The 24558-nt window shown below is 39.2% G+C and overlaps 1 protein-coding gene across 3 annotated transcripts in view; it reads left to right on the plus strand.

Annotated features, from left to right (window-relative positions):
* Positions 1-24558, plus strand: part of MSH3 (mutS homolog 3) — a 182650-nt gene that overhangs the window by 37415 nt on the left and 120677 nt on the right. For all 3 annotated transcript variants that reach the window (XM_070793979.1, XM_070793980.1, XM_070793981.1), the window contains exons 9-12: positions 9038-9150; positions 13032-13146; positions 18727-18811; positions 21442-21551. In XM_070793979.1, the coding sequence (XP_070650080.1) occupies positions 9038-9150; positions 13032-13146; positions 18727-18811; positions 21442-21551 (423 nt within the window). The remainder of the gene's footprint in view (positions 1-9037; positions 9151-13031; positions 13147-18726; positions 18812-21441; positions 21552-24558) is intronic.

Raw genomic sequence — 24558 nt, forward strand, 5'->3', positions numbered from 1 at the left:
CAGCTACATGTATATCCATATATCCATATATCCTCCTCCTTGGTTCTCCTTGCCACTCCCACTTCTCATCCCACCCATCTAGGTCACCATAGAGCACCCAGCTAAGCTCCCTGTGCTGCACAGCAGATTCCCACTGGCTGTCTATTTTACACATGGTGGTGTGTACATGTCAATCCCAGTCTCCCAATTCATCCCATCCCCTGCCTGTCCTGTGTCTGTTCGCTATGTCTGCATCTCTATTCCTGCCTTGCAAATAGGTTCATCTGTACCATTGTTCTAGCCTCCACATATATGTGTTAAAATACAATATTTATTTTTCTCTTTCTGGCTTACTTTACTCTGAAGACTGCTATTTGAATGACCCTTCGAGTGACTTCTTTTGTTTCTCCCTGTTTAATGAAAACGGTTTGTGTCTATTTTGGGGAGGGGCAGTAGTTTCTGAAATCCCTCTTTAGCTTTTCCTCAGCTTCATCCCTGGAGTGAAAAAGGTGCCGTTAGAAACATCGTGGGAGCTACTGAGAATATTTCTCATTGCTGGCGTGGTCTTTCCTTTGTGCCTGTCCTGCCCAGTTCCATCTGTTTTTAAAGCTCTCTCTTTTGTCCTTGAGCACCTGACTACTGCTATCTCTCATTCTTAAGTAGCAGTGAGAATATTAATAATAATAGCAACAGCTAACAGTAGGTATTAGATACCTATTCTAAGGGCTTTATATTTATTGACTGACTTAATCGTCACAAACCCTATGAGGGAGCAGCTGTTCCTTTAATACAGATTTCCAGGAAACTGAGGCCTAAGGCTGTTAAGTCTAGGGTATTCCACCAGTAAGGGGCAGAACTGGGATTTCACCCAGACTTCCTGGTTCTGAAGCACAGGCTCGGAACCACTCTATTATACGGCTTCTCAGGAAAAACACACAGAGAAGCAGCCATTCCCTTCCTTCCCCTCTGCTGCTTCTGGATTTCAAAAGGAGTAATGGTACAAGCTGGAATCAAGATTGCCGGGAGAATATCAATAACCTCAGATATGCAGATGACACCACCCTTATGACAGAAAGTGAAGAGGGACTAAAAAGCCTCTTGATGAAAGTGAAAGAGGAGAGTGAAAAAGTTGGCTTAAAGCCCAACATTCAGAAAACGAAGATCATGGCATCTGGCCCCATCACTTCATGGGAAATAGATGGGGAAACAGTGGAAACAATGTCAGACTTTATTTTTCTGGGCTCCAAAATCACTGCAGATGGTGACTGCAGCCATGAAATTAAAAGATGCTTACTCCTTGGAAGGAAAGTTATGACCAACCTACATAGCATATTCAAAAGCAGAGACATTACTTTGCCAACAAAGGTTCGTCTAGTCAAGCTGTGGTTTTTCCTGTGATCATGTATGGATGTGAGAGTTGGACTGTGAAGAAGGCTGAGCGCCGAAGAATTGATGCTTTTGAAGTGTGGTGTTGGAGAAGACTCTTGAGAGTCCCTTGGACTGCAAGGAGATCCAACCAGTCCATTCTGAAGGATATCAGCCCTGGGATTTCTTTGGAAGGAATGATGCTAAAGCTGAAACTCCAGTACTTTGGCCACCGCATGCAAAGAGTTGACTCATTGGAAAAGACCCTGATGCTGGGAGGGATTGGGGACAGTAGGAGAAGGGGACGACAGAGGATGAGATGGCTGGATGGCATCACCGACTTGATGGACGTGAGTTTGAGTGAACTCCGGGAGTTGGTGATGGACAGGGAGGCCTGGCGTGCTGCGATTCATGGGGTCGCAAAGAGTCAGACACGACTGAGCGACTGAACTGAACTGAATGTTTTATAGCACAGTTGACATTATTTTGGTTAATATTCCATGAAACTTTCATTCCTTTGTAATGCATATTACGGTTTGTATTTCTCTCTCTGGCAGTAAAGTTCTTGACAAAAAGTATGTGGGCTTCAAACAAAGTAACTTTATTTCTGAAGGTATTACTTTACAAACCTATTTCTGAAGGTATTACTTTACAAACCACAGTCCCGCGGGTCCAGTAGAAAGCACAGGTCATCCTGGCCTGTGGTTATTCTTCTGGGAAAGCTTCTTAGAGGAGGTGAGTCCTGGCTGGCTTGTTAAGTTAGAATGTGTGCACAGGCCTGTGGCTGTGGTATGTGGAGATGGGTGGTAAAAAGATTCATGATTGGGATAGACTGAAAGATTAAGAAGAGATGGAGGTTTTAAAATACTGTTCCATGGGAGTTCATCCTTGGGAAAGATTTCTAGGGTCAGGGAAGAAGAGCTGATTATGACTGTAGACAGAAATGATGCCTTCTCTAGGCCCCTGGACTTTCTGCCCCCTTTTCCTCTCCCTTCATCTTCCCCTTCCACCGGCTCCCCAACTTTGAGCACTCTAATTCTCTTTATTTTCCTAACCTCATTGCAGATAGAAGTGCTTTCCTTCAGGTTAGCAATTTCCAGACAGATTAGCAATTTTTTGATGGCGTGTTACCTGTTTTTTTGTTTTTCCCTCTTAAAGTAAATACTACTGTAAAAGAAAAAATAAAAACCAGAAAATTTTCTTGGAAAGACATGACTTTAGCTAGTATAGACGTCTTCCCTTAAGATAAGATCTCCTATCTTAGTCTTTAGAACAGCAAGCACAGCCGCCAGCCTTGGTTACTCGCTGGACCTTAGGCCTTCTCTCTTGCTCAGGCCCCATGGGGTTTACACAGTGCGCGAGGAAATTCTCAGTCCTTCCCCTCGCTCCCCAGCTGGGCTGTCCTCTGGGGCCACGTCCTAGTGTTTCTTTACCTCAGCTCTTTCTAATCCTGCAGGGGCTTGGCCCTAAACCTGCTTTACTTTCTAGCCCCCAGCAGTAACTTGGCAAGGGTCCTTCTCGCTCTGCATGGTGGGGAAGGGGGGTCATTGTGGTCTCTAGATAATCTCTGATTTATTCTCTGTCTCCCTCTTGGTTGGGGCTGAAGTAGCCTCACCAGCTGAAATCAGACTGGGTTTTTCTCACTTCCATTTGTTGCCATCTTTAAGATGCTGTCTGTGAGATGGTGTCTACCTCCTTCTCTGGACAGTAAAAGATTCCTTTTTGACTTTTCTAAAACCCTATACTTTCTACTGAGTTGTTACTGAATTTTTAAAAAGTAGAAAATGAGCATCTTGGTTCACATCAGTGAAAAGCTTGAAGGTGGGCTGGAATTAGGCATGGCTGGGTTTACAAGCTCTTCTCCTTTGTCTCCCACTCCGGTGTTGGCCGACGGCTTATGTTCTGCAAGGTGGCAGGACGGAGGCAGCCACTCCGTCTCCTGAGCTCCTAGCCTTTCAGATTCAAGTTGGGGGAAATGGACAGATGTCTTCCGGGAGCGCCTGTGTAAATCCGGTTTCCTTTTTTTCTCTCTCTTCTTAATAAACAGTTTTTAATAAGTAGTATATTCTAATGGTTCAGAAATTTAAAATTCTTAAAAGAATATGGGATGAAAAGCTTTTCTTCTATCCTGTCCTTTTTATCTTTAAGTAGCTCTCTTTGTCTTGTTATAATGCTTTTTGTCCTGAATTTTACCTTGTCTAATAGCAAAATTTTGTCCCATGCTTTTTTTAAAAAATTTGTGTTAGCCTAATATATTCATCTGGGCAGTTTTTTCCATCTATCCATTTCTACCCTTTCTGAATGATTTAAAATTTTGTTCCTATTGGTAGTGTAGAAAGTTTTTCTATCTTGTAATCCAGTCTGAGGTTAATTTTCTTTAAATAGGTGAGTTTAACTCACATTTGTTGTCATGGCAGATATATGTGATATTAGCTTGCTGGCATTTAATTTTCTTTTTTAAATATCTTTCAAAGAATCTTTCACTGTGGTATGTTTTCCTTGCTGTTCTGCTGGGGTTATTCTGATATTTTTGTTCTAGTGGTTGTCTTTATAATTTGACATTATGCCCTCTGTCTTTTAAGAAAGTGGTGGCAGTTCCCAATTATGAGCAGTGATAAAATTAATGAATTTCATCCTAATATGGAGACATCATGACTCTGTTACATGGTCTGTTTTATTTAATCTCAACCTCTATTGCATTCTGTTTTCAGAGGACAGAATTTAATCACTCAGCAAGCTTGGAACTCAGTCTGTATTGTTATTATCAGTAAATACACTGTCAGAAGAGGCCTTGAGTTTTCCTAGAGTAGATTATCAGCCTTTAACAAGGCTTTTTTTTTATATATAAAAATGATAGTTTCCAAAGTCAGCATAGATCATAAAATTGGTAAGCTGACATTTGGTCACAATTACATTATCAAAACCTTTGTAGGTAGTCTGTTACTCAACACCTGAAAATTACCAGTTTTATGTCCAAGGTGACTTTAAAAGTTCCTCGGTCTAAAGCTCCCCCTCTTTTTTAGCATGGACTCCGCTCTTGTTGAGAGTCTTACCACTACTTAACTTTTCAAATACAGTATATCTGGCAACTGGCAGGCATGTAATACACAAAAAGGAATTTTTAATTGGAAATCTTAAGACAGTCCAGCTTTGCCTACCCCACGTGATGACTGAGACTCCTCGCATGTTGACAGTGGTCCTCCCATCCGGCCCAGAAGGGTGGTTGCCTCCCCAGGTCCCTGGAGGAGCATAGCTTCTGCGGCCTCTTTTCCATTCAGAAGGCTTCAACCCCTGGTCACAAACAGCCTCTTAAGAGGGTGGGAAGATGTTTTTTTGTTTCTGTTTCTTTAAAATCGTTTTTAAAGTCCTGTGTCAATTACTTGACCTTAGTTGACTTCCTTACTGGTTTTTTTGGTGCGAAGATACTGACGGCCCACCTCTAATAGAGCAGCTAAAACATGGACTGCCTTTGGAGAAGATTTACATTTCCACTTCGTACTCTAGTCCTGTGATGGTCACCAGTATTTTTCATATAGATGAGTGTTTGTGGTTTGCACTTTGCCTGTGGATCACCCCCAAAATGCTGCTGAAAATACCCTCTCTCCCCCAGCTTCCTGCTGAATTCAGATTGAATTCCGTTCCGATTGAATTCAATTCAATCTGAATTCAGATTGAACACATTTGGGGTGTGGCACCTGTGCTTTTAATGTTTGTTGCTGGTGTTTTCCACCCGGGTATTTCCGCAGGCTGCAGTTTGAAGAAACCAAGATCGACAGTTCTCTGTTGAATATAGAAATTTTACTAATATCCAGTTTGACAAAATTCTCTGGCTGGATATTACTCTTTATGAATACAGTGTTTCAGGAAGGCTTTTGTTTAGAAGATACAGTGATTTGATTTTACCATAAAAAGAAAAAAATCTAGGAAACCACAGATTAGAGATTTCACATATAACTCCAACCAGTTTGTGGGGGAAAAAAAAATGTAGGAGGGTATTTAACATACAGATTGCAAAATGTTGAATTTAACACTCTTGTAATGCTTCCATGGAAAGCCTCAAAGATAACTGACAAGTCATTTTTTATCAGATTTAATGGGTTTCTAAATTCTTATCTGCTTCTCGAACAAAATGTTAATTAGAACAGTAATTGAGTTACCAGCTGCCTCGTGTGTTCACTCTAGGAACTTGTACAGAAACATTGTGGGACTCAGGTAAGGTCACTCATTGCTCTTTGAGTGGCTAAATAACTTTGCAACAAGCTTCTAAAAATTCAGGTATTAAGGGTGTCTATAGGAAGATAAAAATTGACAAGAGATTTGCAATAGTTAGTCTGATACTCTCTGCATTGGATTAAGGTGGAAAAATCCTCTTCAGCACCACAGATGGGGGAAAATTCTCCCTTTAAGATTTCTTTCTGAAGCAGCTGATGCCTGTCTAGTTTTATAGTAGAACAGAAAAAGCCTTTGGAGCTAGGTATGCTGGCACAGACATTCTGGGGGAAAAAAACTAAGAAATCAAGTTTATAACTTTATTTAAGCAGTACAGAGCATCATTACAAGTATAATATATTCCAGGAATGCAGGGTTCATTCAGCATTAGAAAATACGAATAATATGAGGTTAAGTGAGAGGAAACCATATGATCATTTTGACACCTGTAAAAAGAATATTAGGTAAGATTCAGTAATCGTTTATGACTAATTTTTTTCTTTTCGCAAAAACTGGGTAACTTACCAAACCTTTGGCTAACAAGTCATTTACTCCAAAACCCACAGCAAATATCATACTTAAGAGCTGAAACTTTGGAAGCATTCCCATTAGCTTCAGTAAGAAACTAAGGATGCCAGTTGGCATTACCTTTGTTCAATGTAGCCCTGGAGGTCTTAGCTTGTAGTGTTATGAGATAGGAAAAAGAAATGAAAAATGGAAATTTTCCTCTTGCGGGTGATATTAATATATACACAGACAATATAAGAAAAAAGTGTTTAGTATAATTGCTACATATAAGAATTTGGGTTGATGTACACCAATGATAAGCTTTTAATAAATATAATAGAAGAAAAGATTCCCTTCATAGTATTATTAATCTAAGAGTGAGTGCAACCAAAGATACATATAATATGGAGAAAATAATGGAACAATATTGTTAGATATAAAAGACATGAATAAGTAGAGATCTTATGCCATCTTTAACAGTGGGATCTCTTAATTTGTTAAGATATCATTTCTCTCTAAATTAGTTCATTGCAATCCAGTCAACAGCCCAATAAGATTTTTGTAAAACTTGACAAAATGAAACTAAAATTTTAAAGAAAATCAGAAGCCCAGGAGTAATGAAGACAATCTTGAAAGACAAGGTGGGGGCCTTGCCACAGATATTGATACCAAGCCATGGAAATTACAGTACTATGGCCCTGATACAGAGGTAGACAAAAGATAGTAGAATAGGATAGAAGCTAGAAACAGTGTCACACATATACAGAAATGTGGGGGCAGCATCATAAATCAGTAGTAAAAGATGGAATGTTTTATAAATGGTGCTTGGTCATTAATTGATAATCATATGGAAAATAAAAGTGTATTTTCAACGTCACACCACCCCCTCAAATAAATTCGGATTAATTAAATTTGAATGACAAATCTTAAAAGTCTACTCAAATATAAGAAATAATTGAAAATATAAAAAGAAGCATGTCTAGCTTTATGTACAAATCTTGGAAATATAGTACTGAGTGCAAAAGCAAGTTGTAGAAGTGTATGTATAATAAAGTATTGCTTATATGAGATTTAAAACATGAAACAATACAATGTATTGTGTAAAGATGATAAAATATGTTGTAAAATATAAAAACATACATGGTGGTGATATACACCAAGTTGATGGTAGCATTTACTTCTAAAGATGGTAGATGAATATGACTGAAGAGGGACGTGTGCCGGATACATCTGTATCTATAACTTTTTTAGATAAAAATATTCTAAAGTAACATGTGGCAAAATATTAACATCAAGTGAATGTCCAATAGTAAAGAAATGGTTGTATAAATTATGGCTTTTACATACTATAAGATATTTTTTTAGCCATTAGAAAGAATGAGTTGTATCTAGGTCACTTTATATGGAGGGAATTCCAAGAGTTATTACTTAGTAGAGAAAATAAGATACAGGAAAGTTTGTATAAAGTCGCTCCATTTTTATGAAATGGAGTATGTGTGAGTATATATGTATATGTATGTGTGTATGTGTGAGTATATATGTATGTGACCATATGAACATGAGAAAAATGAGAAAGGATTCCTCCTAGGCTGTTACCATGGCTTGGGAGTGAGGTGATTAGGAAAGGAGAAGAGGGAGGGGAAGGGGGAGTCAAGCAAAATAGGAAATGGATGAGAGTGTACTAGCAGCATGGATGATGATTTGATGATTTTGTTTATGTACTCAGATGAGCATATACACATACACGCATAGTTTTAAATAAGTCTTCAGTTAAGTTCAGTCACTCAGTCGTGTCCGACTCCTTGCGACCCCATGAATTGCAGCACGCCAGGCCTCCCTGTCCATCACCAACTCCCGGAGTTCACCCAAACCCACGTCCATCGAGTTGGTGATGCCATCCAGCCATCTCATTCTCTGTCATCCTGCCCCCAATCCCTCCCAGCATCAGAGTCTTTTCCGATGAGTCAACTCTTCACATCAGGTGGCCAAAGTACTGGAGTTTCAGCTTTAGCATCATTCCTTCCAAAGAACACCCAGGACTGATCTCCTTTAGAACGGACTGGTTGGATCTCCTTGCAGTCCAAGGGACTCTCAAGAGTCTTCTCCAACACCACAATTCAAAAGCATCAATTCTTCACTGCTCAGCTTTCTTCATAGTTCAACTCTCACATCCATACATGACCACTGGAAAAACCATAGCCTTGACTAGACAGACCTTTGTTGGCAAAGTAATGTCTCTGCTTTTCAATATGCCATCTAGGTTGGTCATAACTTTCCTTCCCAGGAGTAAGCGTCTTTTAATTTCATGGCTGCAGTCACCATCTGCAGTGATTTTGGAGCCCAAAAAAATAAAGTCTGACACTGTTTCCACTGTTTCCCCATCTATTTCCCATGAAGTGATGGGACCAGATGCCATGATCTTAGTTTTCTGATGTTGAGCTTTAAGCCAACTTTTTCACTCTCCACTTTCACTTTCATCAAGAGGCTTTTTAGTTCCTCTTTTAAGTAAAGAGTGGGAGTGGACCTAAGAGGAATTTACTATATTTGACTAGGGAGGCTCTGGTAGAAGAAATGGACTTAGCACAGAGCCAACCAGACAAAGATGCCTTTTCGAGGAAAGAAATACTCAGTGATGTGTTCTCTTGTTAGTGGGTTTACACAAATGATGCAATTAAATTGATTGCTTTTCCGTTTTTCTCTCTTTGGTGTTTATTAAAGTAACTGTACTTTTAATAAGTTCTTGATAATAGTATGTTTAGAGTGCTCACTATGTGAAGGTGATATAAAATACCAGTAGTTAAAGTAATAGTATTTTATGAAATGTAGACTTTTGACAGGGAAACCTTAGATCTTATTTTTTTTTTTTCATCTTGGGAAAAAATAATGAATGAGTATTTATTTTGGTCAGGTCAGGGCCTGAATACAGATCTTTCAAGATTATGTATAATTATTTTTAAAATTTTTTTTTTTCTTTCAGTGTGCGGGATGACAGAATTCGAGTAGAAAGGATGAAGAATGTGTATTTTGAATACAGCCATGCTTTCCAAGAGGTTACAGAATTTTATGCAAAAGATGTAGTCGACATTAAAGGTAAATATTTTATACATGTTAGCCATATGTCTGCAAATGTAACTGAGTTGAGATCTGGATAAAGGTGCAAATTTGACTTAAAGGCTAGTGAAAGCTAGGTAGTTATTGATAAACAACTGGAAGAAGCAGAGGAAAGCATTCACTGTTCTTACACTTATCAGATGGATTACTGCAGTTGCTTTTTGTAGTTGTGACCATTTTAGTAATGTGGTGTTTTTGACATATTCATGGAATGTGACAAGTTAATTACTGAGTCATCTTCCTTCTTCCTTCCCTCAAAAGGTGGCCATGATTTTCCTTGCAGTTTTATAAAATGTGTGGAGAAATGTCCTAAGGAAGGCTAGCATTTCTAAAAATTAATGCCCAGAATTAAAATACCAGAACATTGTTGACAGGGTCTTAATAGGTTGAATCCATTATTTGTCTGATTCACGTTTCCTCAGCTGAGTGTCTGTTTGATCTGGCCTGCACCCCTCATTCTTGCCAGTCCAGCTTATGTTAAGATCCGTTTTTATCCTGTTGCAAAGCTTTCACCCTTGGACCAACCTCCCCCAGCTCCCTCTTAGGCATCAGTGTCTTATGGCATTTTCCCCCCATTCTTTTTAATCTCATGGTGTCTTGGCCAACGCCAAGGAATCATCAAATTATGCTCAGCTAAAGACAGGACTAAGTCATGAAAATACATAAGCCACTCTTGGCATCCAGTTCACCTAGAATCACATAGGACAGAAAATCCAGTTTGCTGGCGCAGCACCATTTCTTTAGCGGGAGGAGTCTTCTCCATCTTTGCAGCAGTCCATAGAGCCACTGGGCGCTGAACTTCCCGGCATCCTCTAGTGACAACTCAGCTGCAAAGAAAGCAGGTGGATGCAGGGTCTGCCCTACAGGAAACCTTAGCTCTTGCTGGAATTTCTCCAAAGGACATACCAAGTTCAAAGAGTCAGTGTACTGAAGGAAGGCCAAAATTCTAGAATCAGGTAATTCCTCTCCTAGTCTGGATGCAATTTCCTGATTTCAGGCCATTTCCTCCATATGCAGTGCTGTCTCATAACACATTGGCATTCCATCTTTATCAGGTTTCCTGGGGAACAGAGCTGGGCAGTCAAAAGATGAAACTCTCAGTAGAAGAGAAAAGAATTAATTCTTCATTTATACCTTGTTTTTACAAAAAGTTATGTTGAAAGTAATATACTTTATATTACAGATTTATAGACAGTGTCTTATAATTTTTTCTAAAGGTAGTAAATACCTACTGCAAAAAAAAAAATCAAAACATAGTTGTGTATAAGGAAAAAGGTAAAAGTCCCTCCTGTCAAATTCTTAAGAATTTTTTCATGTACAGGTCTACACATGAACATGCGTAATTCTTTATTTTTATTAAATATGACTTGGATTTATTATTTCAACTAATTTTTATTGAATGCCTATTAAAAGTATTGTTTATACTTTAAGAAATCAGACAAAAATTCCTGCCCTTCTGGAGTTTTTTAGTCTAGCGGGAGGAGGTGTACAATAAAATAGTGTTTGAAGGTGATGAGTTCTTTAGAGAAAGGCAGGGAAGGTCTTCCCTGGTAGCTCAGTGGTAAAGAACCCAGCTGCCAGTGCAGGTCCTACGGGTTTGATCCCTAGTCTGGGAAGATCCCACATGCCGCAGAGCACCTAAGCCCCTGCACCACAACCACTGAGCCTGTGCTCTAGACCCTGGGAGCCGCAACTACTAAGCCCACGTGCCTCAGCTACTGCAGCCTACGCACCCTGGGCTCGTACTCAGCAACAAGAGAAGCCATCGTGGTTGAGAAGCCTGTGCGTCACAACTGGAGAGTAGCCCCTGCTTGCAGCAACTAGAGAAAAAGCCCGCGCAGCGGCGAAGACCCCGCACAGCCAAAAATAAATAAATGCACAGAGTTTAAAAAGAAGACAGACAGGGAAGAGGTGAATTTTTAAATGCAGTGGTGAAGGAAGACCGCACTGAGAAAATGGCAATTGAACAAAGATGGAACAAAGATTAGAGGGGTTAAGGGGGAAAACCACATGGATGAGCGAAGAAACAGTTTTTCAGGCAGAAACAACACTAAGTATAGTGTATTTAAGTGCCTGGTGTGTTTAAAGAATGTCAGGGAGCCTGGGTGCTGGTACAGAGTAACTAAGGAAGAGACTATTAGGAGGTAAGCTCAGAGATAAAAGGAGATGGAGAGCAGGTTTTTTAGGGACTTTTAGATCCTTATGAACTTGAGCCACATCTCTCAGTGAGTTGAGAGATGTTGCAGGATTTGAAAGCAAAGTAATCTAATGATATGATGTACGTTTTCAAAAGGATTCCTCTGCCTGTTCTGTTAAGAATACCCTATTTCTGCTTTATTGACTATGCCAAAGCCTTTGACTGTGTGGATCACAATAAACTGTGGGAAATTCTGAAAGAGATGGGAATACCAGACCACCTAACCTGCCTCTTGAGAAATCTGTATGCAGGTCAGGAAGCAACAGTTAGAACTGGACATGGAACAACAGACTGGTTCCAGATCGGGAAAGGAGTACGTCAAGGCTGTATATTGTCACCCTGCTTATTTAACTTATATGCAGAGTACATCATGAGAAACTCTGGGCTGGAAGAAACACAAACTGGAATCAAGATTGCCGGGAAAAATATCAATAACCTCAGTTATGCAGATGACACCACCTTATGGCAGAAAGTGAAGAGGAACTAAAAAGCCTCTTGATGAAAGTGAAAGTGGAGAGTGAAAAAGTTGGCTTAAAGCTCAACATTCAGAAAGTGAAGATCATGGCATCCGGTCCCATCAAACAGTGGAAACTGTCAGACTTTATTTTTGGGGGCTCCAAAATCACTGCAGATGGTGACTGCAGCCATGAAATTAAAAGACGCTTACTCCTTGGAAGGAAAGTTATGTCCAACCTAGACATCATATTCAAAAGCAGAGACATTACTTTGCCAACAAAGGTCCATCTAGTCAAGGCTATGGTTTTTCCAGTGGTCATGTATGGATGTGAGAGTTGGACTGTGAAGAAGGCTGAGTGCCGAAGAATTGATGCTTTGGAACTGTGGTGTTGGAGAACACTCTTGAAAGTCCCTTGGACTGCAAGGAGATCCAACCAGTCCACTCTGAAGGAGATCAGCCCTGGGATTTCTTTGGAAGGAATGATGCTAAAGCTGAAACTCCAGTACTTTGGCCACCTCATGCAAAGAGTTGTCTCATTGGAAAAGACTCTGATGCTGGGAGGGATAAGGGGCAGGAGGAGAAGGGGACGACAAAGGATGAGATGCCTGGATGGCATCACTGACTTGATGGACGTGAATCTGAGTGAACTCCGGGAGTTGGTGATGGACAGGGAGGCCTGGCGTGCTGCAATGCATGGGGTCGCAAAGAGTCGGACACGACTGAGCGACTGAACTGAACTAAACTGAACTGATAGGGCACAGGGAGTGGGAGACCAGATGGAAAGCTAATGGGAAAGTCCTTCCCAGTAGTAGGTGCATACCAATCTAGAGGTACTGAAATTTATCTATTAATTGATATTCAATTAGGTTTTCTGTAATTTTTTACTACTATGAAAGATTTTCAACTCATTTCCTTGTATACACATCTTTAACAAGCAGTTTGGAGTACTTCTGGGTCAAAGCAGATGAGCATTTTACACTTTGAAAATACTTGATCCCTTGCTTTTGAAAGAAGGTTCAATTCAGAAAATTGCCCTTTTTCATACTCTAGGTATTTCTAATCTGTATTTTTCCAAAGGGTAATTTTAGGAGTTAAGTGTCTAAATGATTATTTCAATAATTATAAACAAAATTTTATTTCACTTAATGTTTGTTTTTAAATATGATGAATAATAATTTTAATGAAGGTATATATTCTGTTTTTTAGGTTCTCAAAGTTTTTCTGACATCATTAACTTGGAGAAGCCTGTGATTTGTTCTTTGGCTGCCATAATAAGATACCTCAAAGAGTTTAACTTGGAAAAGGTGCTTTCCAAACCCAAGTAAGTGGTTTCTGAAAAATTTTAAGAAGGGTAGGGTTATATTAAAAAACATTTCTTAAATTGAATTTGGTAAGTACTGTACTCAGTTACCTGCTCTTGATGGAATACTGTATTCTGGGGCAAGAGTGACTTGTGTGGTATTGTTACTGAGGAGTATTAAAAATGTTAGTTGACATAAAAAATTAATAGAAGGCTTAAGAATTGGGTCAGTTTGTATTTATGATTGCTATTGAATGTATTTTAGTGTTGAGTAAAGAACTGTGCTTTATATTAAAGCACAGTTAATTGACAAGTAGTATTAAGAAGGCGTATTTAAAAGCGTTCATAAAACTTCATCACCTTTCTTATTCTTGATTTCAGTCATAATTTCACAGACCATAAAGATGAAGATAAAGAGGACAGCCACTAACATAGACAGCTTTTTAAAAGAGTGATTAACTTTGTAGAGTTGAGAGATTTAAAAGCTGGCAATTGACCTTCGAAGAAAGTGCTAGCTTAAAAGCTAGTGGGAAAAAAAGGGTAACAGAATAATTTTCTTGCCTTTCCATATTCTATCTTTACTGGCCCCTTACCTTTGGCTCTGTGAAGAATTGTCCTGTATCATATTGATCCTGTAAGTAAGCTGCTTCCTCTTCTGCAGAGATGGAGTGGACAGATAGGAGCTGTCTCAGTAAAATATCATTTGGTACCAAGATTGGGAAGTCCTTGTCTTTGTGTATTTTAACCCCACCCAATGCACTTCTGAGATTCTACCCAGTGTCCCAAGTATTTTGAGGTATTTCTATTTTCATTTGGAGAAGGCAAGGGCACCCTACTCCAGTACTCTTGCCTGGAGAATCCCATGGACGGAGGAGCCTGGGGTAGGCTGCAGTCCATGGGGTTGCGAAGAGTAGGACACGACTGAGTGACTTCACTTTCACTTTCCTGTATTGGAGAAGGAAATGGCAACCCACTCCAGTGTTCTTGCCTGGAGAATCCTAGGGACGGTGGAGCCTGGTGGGCTGTGTCCGTGGGGTCGCACAGAGTCGGACACGACTGAAGTGACTTGGCAGCAGCAGCAGCCATTCTCATTAGAGAACAAACTATACTAAGCCATGTGTGAACCCTGGTCCTTGTTCATCCTGCTGTTTCTTATGATCTCATGTGACGTCCTCCACAATTTAAGGATCAGGGCTTGGCCAAAGACTTGAGCGCACCCTTCTGCATCTCTCTGTGTGCGTCTCTGTCATCTCTGGCATTCGGTCTAACAGTTTCAACTTTCCTTGGTCTCTCCGAGACGTTAGTCCTAGTGTTTATCTCTTTTTGTTTTTCTTCTCTCAGGCACCACAGTTCTATGCTGCCTGATGTTCAACTGCCTGAAAAACAATTTAAAATACACACACAAACACACAATTATATACATATGTATATGTGTATATATGTGTGTGTGTGTGTGCATATGTAATACAATGTGTCCAGTTTTCTAATTGTGGCTAAAGAGCAATGTTCATGCATTTAATCTTTTTATGAATGAAAGCAGGTGAGGTTCCATGATTAAATACCACACAAAAGCAACAGAAGAGGGAGATGTATAAAGTAACAGCAGCTTTCCTAAACAGTGTCTTTGTCTTGAAACTTATGGAAAACAAATTTTCACTTAAAAATTAGCAGTGGGAAAAGAACAAAATTGAAAATCCCATATAAAATTATAATAGAAAAGAATGGGGAATAGGATAATATCCTTATAGAAAATAAACGCACACCAGAAAGACATGCTCACAGATGAAATAAAAACTATAACCTACTACTTCAAAATGAGCTAAACGACGTTGAGGAAATGATGCTAAATGTGAAAGAACAAAGGAGAATAGATGAGAAATAGGAAGGCTTTGAAATGAGATGATAAGACTTAAGAATGAACTATATGTCCAGAAAAGATCAATTTAGGAATAAAGAGTAAACTAGAAGGAACACAAAAGAATATAAATGTAACACTGATACTAAAAACAGATTAACATGGCAAGCCAGATGAGACATCTATCCTTAGAAAACCCTACTTCAAGCTTGACTCTTGACTGGCATCCGGGACTTGCATTTGGGGCCAATCTCCAGCATTTTCTGGTAAGAATGACTCCCTGTGCCTAAACCATTTCTGAAGGCAGTATGGTTTATATTGGACAACTACTTACTTTCTGAGAGCTGTAATTTTGGCACCTGCTCAGGAGAAGGTACCTTTGTAAAAATAGCCCCCCAGTGAAAAATCCGGAGAAGGCAATGGCACCCCACTCCAGTACTCTTGCCTGGAGAATCCCGTGGATGGAGGAGCCTGGTAGGCTGAAGTCCATGGGGTCGCTAGAGTCGGACACAACTGAGCGACTTCACTTTCACTTTCATGCATTGGAGAAGGAAATGGCAACCCACTCCAATGTTCTTGCGTGGAGAATCCCAGGGATGGCGGAGCCTGGTGGGCTGCCATCTCTGGGGTCGCACAGAGTCAGACACAACTGAAGCGACTTAGCAGCAGCAGCAGCAGCAGCAGTGAAAAATCCTGGGTGCTGAGTCTCTAATGAGCTTCTCTGGTAAATATTTCACATACATTGCCACAACTCACTCTGGGGTAGGTAAGTGCATCCTGTGTATTTCTGCCAAGGAGGACTCTTGGAAGCTTGCCCTTGGTTTCCTCCAGGCTTTGCCTTGTGTACCTTTTCGCTTTTCTGATTTTGCTTTATATCCTTTCACTGCAATAAATCATAGCTATATGAACTGTATGCTGAGTACTGTGTATTCTCCTAGTGAATCTTTGGAGATATGTAGGTCATCTTTCTTACTATTTTCTTCTCTAATATGCTTACTGGCAGTAGTTAGGAATGCAAAGATATTTATTTTAATTGCAAATAAATTAGAAGTGAATTTACAATAAAACTGAATTTTTGTAATATGATATAATTTCTAAGTTAACAATCAAAAGTTAGACTAATAGTGAATGTATGAACTCTGAAAACTATATAGAGAATTATTTTATACTATGGATTTCATATGTAAGATGGTGCATATGGTAGGTTTTTTTTTTTTTCTGTTTTCATTTTCAAATAATGTTAACAGTATTTAAATAGAATCGTTGTAAGGGATTGATCTTTCACATAAGGTCTGCACCTTTGCTGCCTTTGTCTGAATCAGAAGGATTGGTTTTCATTTTTCTAAAAGTTGAAATAGGAGTGATGTGGAATCCTAAACTTCTTTGGCAATTTTTAGCAGGAATGTTTTTCTCCCATTATAAAACTTGATGTACATATACATCCTATGTATTATTGTTGTCTGAAATATTAATGAAGTATTTTCCCATGTTACTTGGAAGATTTCTGTCGAAGTTCACACAGTGTGAATGCTAGCCAGGCCTTGTTTATAAGGTTTATTTCAAAGCATATCAAATTTGGTTTCTTCCAAAAGGATAAATAATTTAGAGTTGCTTAATCAGTGATCATTCCTGTCAAATTCCTAGGGAATGCTGGCAGATACAACCCTGAGTTCAAAAATATATATATAATTCCTATTGAAAATAGGCACCAACAGAGGAAATTTCTTTTGTATTTGCAAGGAAGAGTCACAACTCCAGAGTACTTTATCATCCAAACATGGGAAACCTGAAAGCAGAGTTAGTTCTTTTAGTTGTTTGGTAATTATTGTGCCATAGGAATCGGTTTAACTTAATATTCCTAGTGGTCGATCTCTTTTATTAAGATCAGTGCAGATGTCAGTGCTGCTGGATTGTGGGTTCTTGATGCCAGCTAAGCATTCCCAGTGTCTGAGAATGATTAACACTTTATTGACAGGGGCATTTTTGTCGAAACTCATGCCCGTGGCATTAATACATCTCTGGTCAATAATATGTTAAGGTACTCAAGTGTTCATTAATCACCCCTAGGATGTAGTTTAAACCTGTTGGGAGAGGGGAAAGTAAATGACTTTATTTAAAGCTATGAGACCTGGTTGGATACCAACTCAGAGGCCAGGCTAGCAGTACTTCCAACTGTTTTTCACCATGAAGGAGTATGAACATCTGTCAGTTGTACAGCAAATCACTGCCCAATTGTTTCTTCCTAAAAATAATGTTTTACATTTTATTATTGTCTCTGGATGTTTCACATATATTTCTGGGCTTTATGACTCAGAGGAAAACAAAGAGACCCAAACTGGCCTCCCCATCGAAAGATGACAGACCTTTGCTGAGCATCTGCTTTCTGCTAGGCTCTGCAGGTGCTGCAAAATGTGTAAGGCGTGAGATAACCCATGCCTCCACAGAGCTTAGATCTATTAATAAGGATCACCGAAGAACATAAATTTCCATAATGCAAGGCAGATTAACAGTTACAAGAAGAAGAGATTGGCCACACACACCTGCTATCAGTGTTGGAGTTGCTTCCCTCTGAAAATCTTTAACAAGTCATCTTTTGGAAGCTAGGTAAACCTGTCACAGGTATATTACACTGCCACAGGACAATGTTCAGTCACTAGGTAGTGTTCCTAATATGCAGCAAGTTATTTCTTTTTCAGGTCTCTGGGTCTTTGTTGTGGGAGTCATCTAGAAGTTAAGGCATCTCTCAATGAACACTGGCTCCTTGGCCTTGATTCTAGGCTCTAGATTCCTAGATGAAGGCTTTCTTCCATCACTGGCTTGGGAAACTGGATTTTATTTCTCTTATTAGGGCCATGATGAGTGGGATTGGTTTTATGATGCAAACATTCATGCTTTCCCTCCAAATAGCTTAGTGACCTGCTGTTATTTTCCTGGCTTTGAAAAATGATCCATCAAGTCTGTAAGTGCTGTGGATAGAAATGTCAAAGGACTGATTTATAAAGGAAATTAATTATTGAATTAGTAATGCATTGATTAATATGTTTTTTAACATGAAAGACTAACAAGGATGCAGTTTGAATCATGCATGCATTTAGTAATCACATTGAACTCAATACCCAAGCTTATTTGAAATTTACTGAGCTTTTAATCTAGTTTGGGGTACTTGGAGGGGCATAAGGAAAATGTGAATTCTTTGAACTTAAATAATTTCTACTTTTTCAGTTTAGACTCTACTAAAACATTAGCCACATGAATGTGTGGTCTTGATTATAGAATAAATAACATTTGCACGTATCAGAATGTTGATTAAAAGTTTTTAAAGTGTTTATCAAGATGATCTCATGCCAAAGAAGAGGGAGGACATTTTAAAGCACCTTGACATATTTTTCTAGCAAATTGCATAGCTTTTCCTGAAGAGACCCCCCACTTGCTTTCCTGATACTAAAAGACTATGCTTGATTCTGTTACTGGAAATTAAAAAACTAAAAAGCTGTTAATACCATTACTTCCCTTGTTTTAGTTTTTGGTGTGAGAACGGCTGTCCTTTCACATTAGTTTACCTAAAAGCACCAACACTGGTGGAAGACAATCTTTTAATGAATATTCTTCTGGCTTTTTTTGGTTTGATTTCCTATCAGAGGGCTAAAACTTTTGTTGTAATGTTACTGGAATATTTGTAACCACTGAATTTGTTTTTCTGTTTGTTTATGCACTTGCCTCATGGCTTTTATTTCATTCCTTTACAGGAATTTTAAACAGTTGTCAGGTGAAATGGAATTTATGACAATTAATGGAACAACATTAAGGAACTTGGAAATCCTTCAGAATCAGGTCAGGCAAACATAAGGGCTATTTGATTCAAAATGGTTTTGAAAAGAAATTTGGGATGAAGCAGCAGTCTGTTCTTAGTGCAGGTGAAACAGTATTGTCTTCAGCCGGCTGGTCTGCCTCACATCTCTTGGTAATGGTACTGCTCACTTTTTGGAGAATCAAATACATGAAATACTTACTCGGGGATTATATTGGGAGCTTTAGAGCATGCTTTTTAATGATTGAAGCAATATGGCCGTCCTCATAATTTTTATATTAAATATTTCTTTGGAAAGGTATCATCTTTAGAAATTAATATACAGTGGATATTTTTGATCTGCTTGGTTATGTTTTTCTACATATGTTTGTTTTCTATATAACTTTTTGTTAAAATGTCTGTAGCCTTACTTCATGGTCCAGCATATAAAACAAGTTTCTCTGATACTCCGTTTAACTGTAAGATACATAATATTTCACTTCACAAACTTTCATCATTGCTTACTTGCCCTTTATTGATGAATGTGAAGGATAATGAAGATATTAAAATTGTTGCTTTCATTCATTAAATTATCACTTGAAAGTGTGAGCTACTATATTGTAAAAATAATGTTATTATAACATAAAGTCACAAAAATATAAGGTAGTTCCGAGTCATTTGAGTAAGTAGAAAGAGCTGAACCATCTGCTGTGAATCACTGCTATTGCTGTGAATTAAAGTAAATGCTGAATTAGTCAGTCTCCTGACTCTTGGATTTGTTTATTACTGTCTATTTTCTCTCATTCAGGTTTCTCCCTCTGCCAGGCTGTCCTTATGTACTGCAGTCAGCCTTCCTGTTATGCATGAGCATTTTTATCATATCATTCTGTTATTTGGAAGTTGAGCATCTTTCCCACAAGTCTTTCTCTTCAACGCTATATACATCCCCAAGACAGGAAACAAGTGGTAGGAGTAGAGCCCACAGTCAGAGCCTCCAGATGCAGCCCCAGCATTCCAAGATTTCCGTACTTCTTCCACATCCTTCCTGTTCAGGTCCTATCACAGTGGCGTCAGTTCCAAAATCAAAGTCCTAAGGCAAAAATCATCCATCCTCAAAATACCCTTTGAAAACCCCTTTCTCTATTAGGACTCGGGCGCTTGTAAAAGTGGAGGCTGAGAGTTAACATCTTCTGCTTGTCTTCGCACTTCAGCTTTCTTCTCCTTTTCCATGGATCAGTGGAAAAGGGTCATGAGGAGGGGTCTGAGTAGCAGAGAGAGCAAAGGTGTAACAGGCCTCCGTCTCCCCCACCTGTCCCTCTCCCGTCTGAGTGTGCTTCTCCAATGCTCCGCGCTCTTCCTGGGACCCTTCACTGTGGTCCCAGCAGTTGGGCTTTTGTCTCAGGATGGGATGGTGCAGTCACCTATGTGGATTCCCCTCATAGGTCAGTTCTGCGTGCCCAGCTCGTCGTCAGGGAACCTTCCATGACCACTGTTGTTCCCATGCTCTGCTTTAAACTCCTGAGGTCTGGAGAGGTTGTAGCACACCTTTTATAGTTGCCTTCTGCCAGATGACATCGTGTCCTCATTGGGAGTCTTTCCTCCCACACTTGGATATAAGAGCCCTGAGGGAGGGACTGTGTCTTAATATACCTTTGCCAGTCATTCTACTGAGCACACGGGAGGTGTCCTATAAGTACCTGTTTGTTGATATGAAGGAAAAGGAAAAGGCAAAAACAAATTCAGATGAAAATTGTAACTGTGTGTTCCAAATTAAACAAACCTATTAATAGACATTTTGTGTTACAGTGAAACCTTGGTTAAAATTAAATACAATCTCTAGTTAATTGTAAATTTTTTCAATGGTTTGAAGTAGCAAAGCATAGGTAAATTTTTGCTAAGGATTTAATAAGAGGCTAAAATCAAACCCTCCCGGGTACAGTCCTAGGGTGCAGTGCACGTTCACGTCTTTCCTTAAGAGAGAGTGTTGTCATGAGATTATCTGTCTTTAGAATGTCAACTCTTAGGTAGTGGGAGATACTGAATTGCCAAAGGAACATGAAATTATTTTCACTGTGCTTTCCTAAGCCAGGAAAGGATGCAGTTATATTTTTAAGGTGTTCAGGACAGATGTTTTAAAAGAGACTTCTCAGTAATTTATTGTTAGTTAAAAACTACACATAAAGTATATCTTTCTTATGCAAAATGTCATTACTTTGTGTGTGTTTATTTGGATGTGTGTGTGTGTGTGTGTGTGCGTGTGTGCTAAGTTGCTTCAGGTGTGTCCGACTCTTTGCAACCCTGTGGATCTTAGCCCACCAGCCTCCTCTGTCCGTGGGATTCTCCAGGCAAGAATACGGGAGTGGGTTGCCGTACCCTCCTCCAGAGGATCTTCCTGACCCAGGGATGGAACCTGTGTCTTTTACATCTCCTACATTGGCAGACAGGGTCTTTACCACTAGCGCCTCCTGGGAAACAGAATGTGTGTATATATGTGTGTGTATGTGTGTATATATATATATATATATACATTGAACACCTGTTTTGAGCATAAAAGCTAAGCATGTGTAAGATTATAATTGGGGAATATGGAATAATTAGGGCAGATGAACAACTGGCAATTTTGGTCCAAATACCATCATTGAGTTAATAAAACATGCTTTCTGGTCTTTTTTAGACTGATATGAAAACCAAAGGAAGTTTATTTTGGGTTTTAGACCATACTAAAACTTCATTTGGGAGACGCAAGTTAAAGAAGTGGGTGACCCAGCCGCTCCTTAAATTAAGGTAAAAGGAATTCTTTTTTGTGTTTTATCTGAAATTATGTAAAATTATGAAATTAAAGGTACATCAGCCTCCTTAAAACCAAGGTCACCATGGTTTATAAGAACACCATTTTCAATTGGGGAAGATTTCACTTTGTAACTAGTGATATACTGTCCAATATCATAAGGATTTTTTCCTTGTTCCCAAGAATGAGTCTTTGCAGTTGAAAGACATGGGATCTACCTGGGGAGAGTGAGGTAATCAGTTGGTTTGGGTCATCAGTAGCATAGGGTGTAGGGAGACAGGTGCTGGGAATATGGGGCACTGCCTTTGTTGAGGGCTTTGCAGGCTGGGCTGAGGAGCTAGTAGCCAGAGGCAGTTAATCCAGTGGTTCTGCACACGGGAGTGCTGGATCAGAGCTGGTGGGTGTAGGGGGATGGAGAAAGTAGTGATGGGTAGGGGACAAGTTAGCAAGTTCACGGAGAGGTTCTGAGAACCTGAGCTAGAGAAGGAGCGTAGGAATCTGAAAGAGGGCTTCGGTGTGAGATGTTTAAGAGAGAAGAATGAGTAAACTAGGAGAGCTTTCAGGAAAGGTAGGTGAGCCTAGTGCCTAAGCATAGTGGTCTCCAAGCTTGTCTGCACATCGAAGTCATCTGGGAAGCTCCAAAAACTTATACCTGTGTTCTGCCACCACATATTGTGACTTATTAGTGTGGCCTGGGAGTTGGAATTTTTAAAAGCTCCCTAGATAATTCTGACACGCAAATAGATTTGGGAGCTGTGACCTGTGCCTCTCACTTAGTAGGAGTCCCAGTAATGTTGACTGAATGACTGAATGCTGTTATCTACTGTGCTTTTGCTCTGACCCAGTATTTAATATTCAAATCATCTTCTGAGGTAGATCCTTGAGATGAGTAAATAGATTCAGAGAGTTTCAATAACTTGCTCAACATTTCACAACTGGGTAGACCGTAAAGGTAAGATCAGCATTGACTCCATCCTGAACAGCTTCCCATATGGACTGAGCAGAGAGGGGGTGGTGCTGGTGTTATATGAGTGTGAGTCAGTCTCACTAAGGCCATAGCCCGTCAGCCCCGGCACACTGCGTTCTCACCTTTGCAGTGGTACAATACCTTCTCACAGGCTGCTGTAAGGAACAGAATAAGACAGTAATCCTAACTGCCATGTTTGAGCTCCTTATCTTACAGCAAGCACTGTGCCAGGGGCTTTATGTGCATCGTCTCTTTTAAACTGCACAGCAGCCTCACTCATGGCTGCATTTTATGCTGGCTTGGTAAATAGCCATCTTTGGCAAAGGATAGCAGATGTCACTGTTGGTCATAGGCTTTAAAATACTGTTTTGATGATGATAATTACTAAATCATTTCAGGTTTTAGTGGGTTATTATGATTTCTTTTCTTGACCATAAAGACCTTCAGGTAGTGAAAACTGACTTAGGTAAAGATGAAACTCTGAAAATGGAAGTCTCTGCTTTGGGCCAGCATTTGTATGAGATAAAGATGCCTCATGGAACAAGAGCAGGCAGTCTGTGGACAGCCGTGTAAGAAGCATTGCCTGCTGGCTAATGGAAAGGCATCTGTCTAAGCAGCCACACCGTTCTTACTATTTTTTTTTTTTTTTTGATTGGTTGAAATATTCAGCAGAAACAGACTTACTAGCAGACTTTTTCATGTAAATGAAAATTTTTATTTCTGTTGTTAAACTTGTTTTGTATAAAGAGGATTAATTTGAGATGAATTCAGTAGACCATGTTGTATGTTCCTTGTGGGTTGATCATATTCTTCCTGGGATCCTCCCTGCCCAGAAAGGCTGAGAGAAAGCACTCCATGCATTGAGCTCCAGTGCTTTCAAGTGTGAACATTAGACCATTCTAAAGCGTATATAGCTGAAATTTTAGGTCATAGTTTTAAAACTTTAAGCTCTCTAATCAGTTAAAACTGACTTCAGAAGAACTCCAGTTAAATCTTACTTGCACTTGCAACCTGTTCCAAATACCTAGAGAAAATCTTGAGCTGATTAGTCAGTTGTTCAGCTGTATAGTCGTTGTTGTTTTAATGCTGACATTAGGTGCCATGCTGATCATGTCAGTTGTTTATCCAGGCTAATATTCTGTCTCTGACATTGGCGACCAAAGGTTAGTTTAGGGCTTAGTTTTCTTCTATCGTGAGATCATAGAAAAATTATTGGTGACAAGGGAATTCAGCACGATGTAAAGTGGGTTTCCCTAAGTTTTTCAAGAGCCCATTATTTGTCAGTCATCCATGAATTATCTTAAATCTCTTTATATTTTTATAAATATATATATATTTTATATTTTTAGTCTATTTTAATTCCCAGTGCAATCACAGTTCATAAATTCAGGACCAGATGTTTCAAGTTTCAGAGGATTTTCCACTCCCACTACTTTTTATTCTGCAAAATGACTTCTTTGGTGCAGGATTTTCTAGTGACTTTCTAGAAAGTATAAATGGCTTTGACCTTATTCTTATTGACTGATTCAAAGAATTCACTTGGGTTATTGAGATCAGATTTTACTCTATTGAAACCACATCGGCCTGTATAAATAGGTTATGCTTCTTATGTGTTATGACTTATGCTTTTTATCAGTTCTCTAATTTAGGCAGGAAGCTTCTTCAGTGTAGGTCTCTGGTTTCTTATAAATGAATGTCATGTTGGTAAGCCATTATTCCTAAGACCTTTTAAAATTAAATAAATTATATTGAATTCATTTTTTCAAGGTCTTGTCTTTGAATTTTTTCTGTTTCTTTTAGTTGATAAGTTGTGTCAATCTTATATATATATATATATATATACCATATGTACCTTATTGGTTTTGTCCACAAATCCCCAAATGCAAATTCTGCTTGTAAATACAGTAATGATTGGGCAGGTAGGAGCAGGGGAAAGAAAACTTTGAGAAGTGTGGCATGAGTCTCTTAAGTGATATTTTAGGCAAAAGATTAGTTTCTAAGGCAGATCTGGTCGTCATAGAAGTAGTACTAAAGAT

This window comes from Bos indicus, chromosome 7 (genome assembly GCF_029378745.1).
Source record: "Bos indicus isolate NIAB-ARS_2022 breed Sahiwal x Tharparkar chromosome 7, NIAB-ARS_B.indTharparkar_mat_pri_1.0, whole genome shotgun sequence".
NCBI classification, from domain to species: domain Eukaryota; kingdom Metazoa; phylum Chordata; class Mammalia; order Artiodactyla; family Bovidae; genus Bos; species Bos indicus.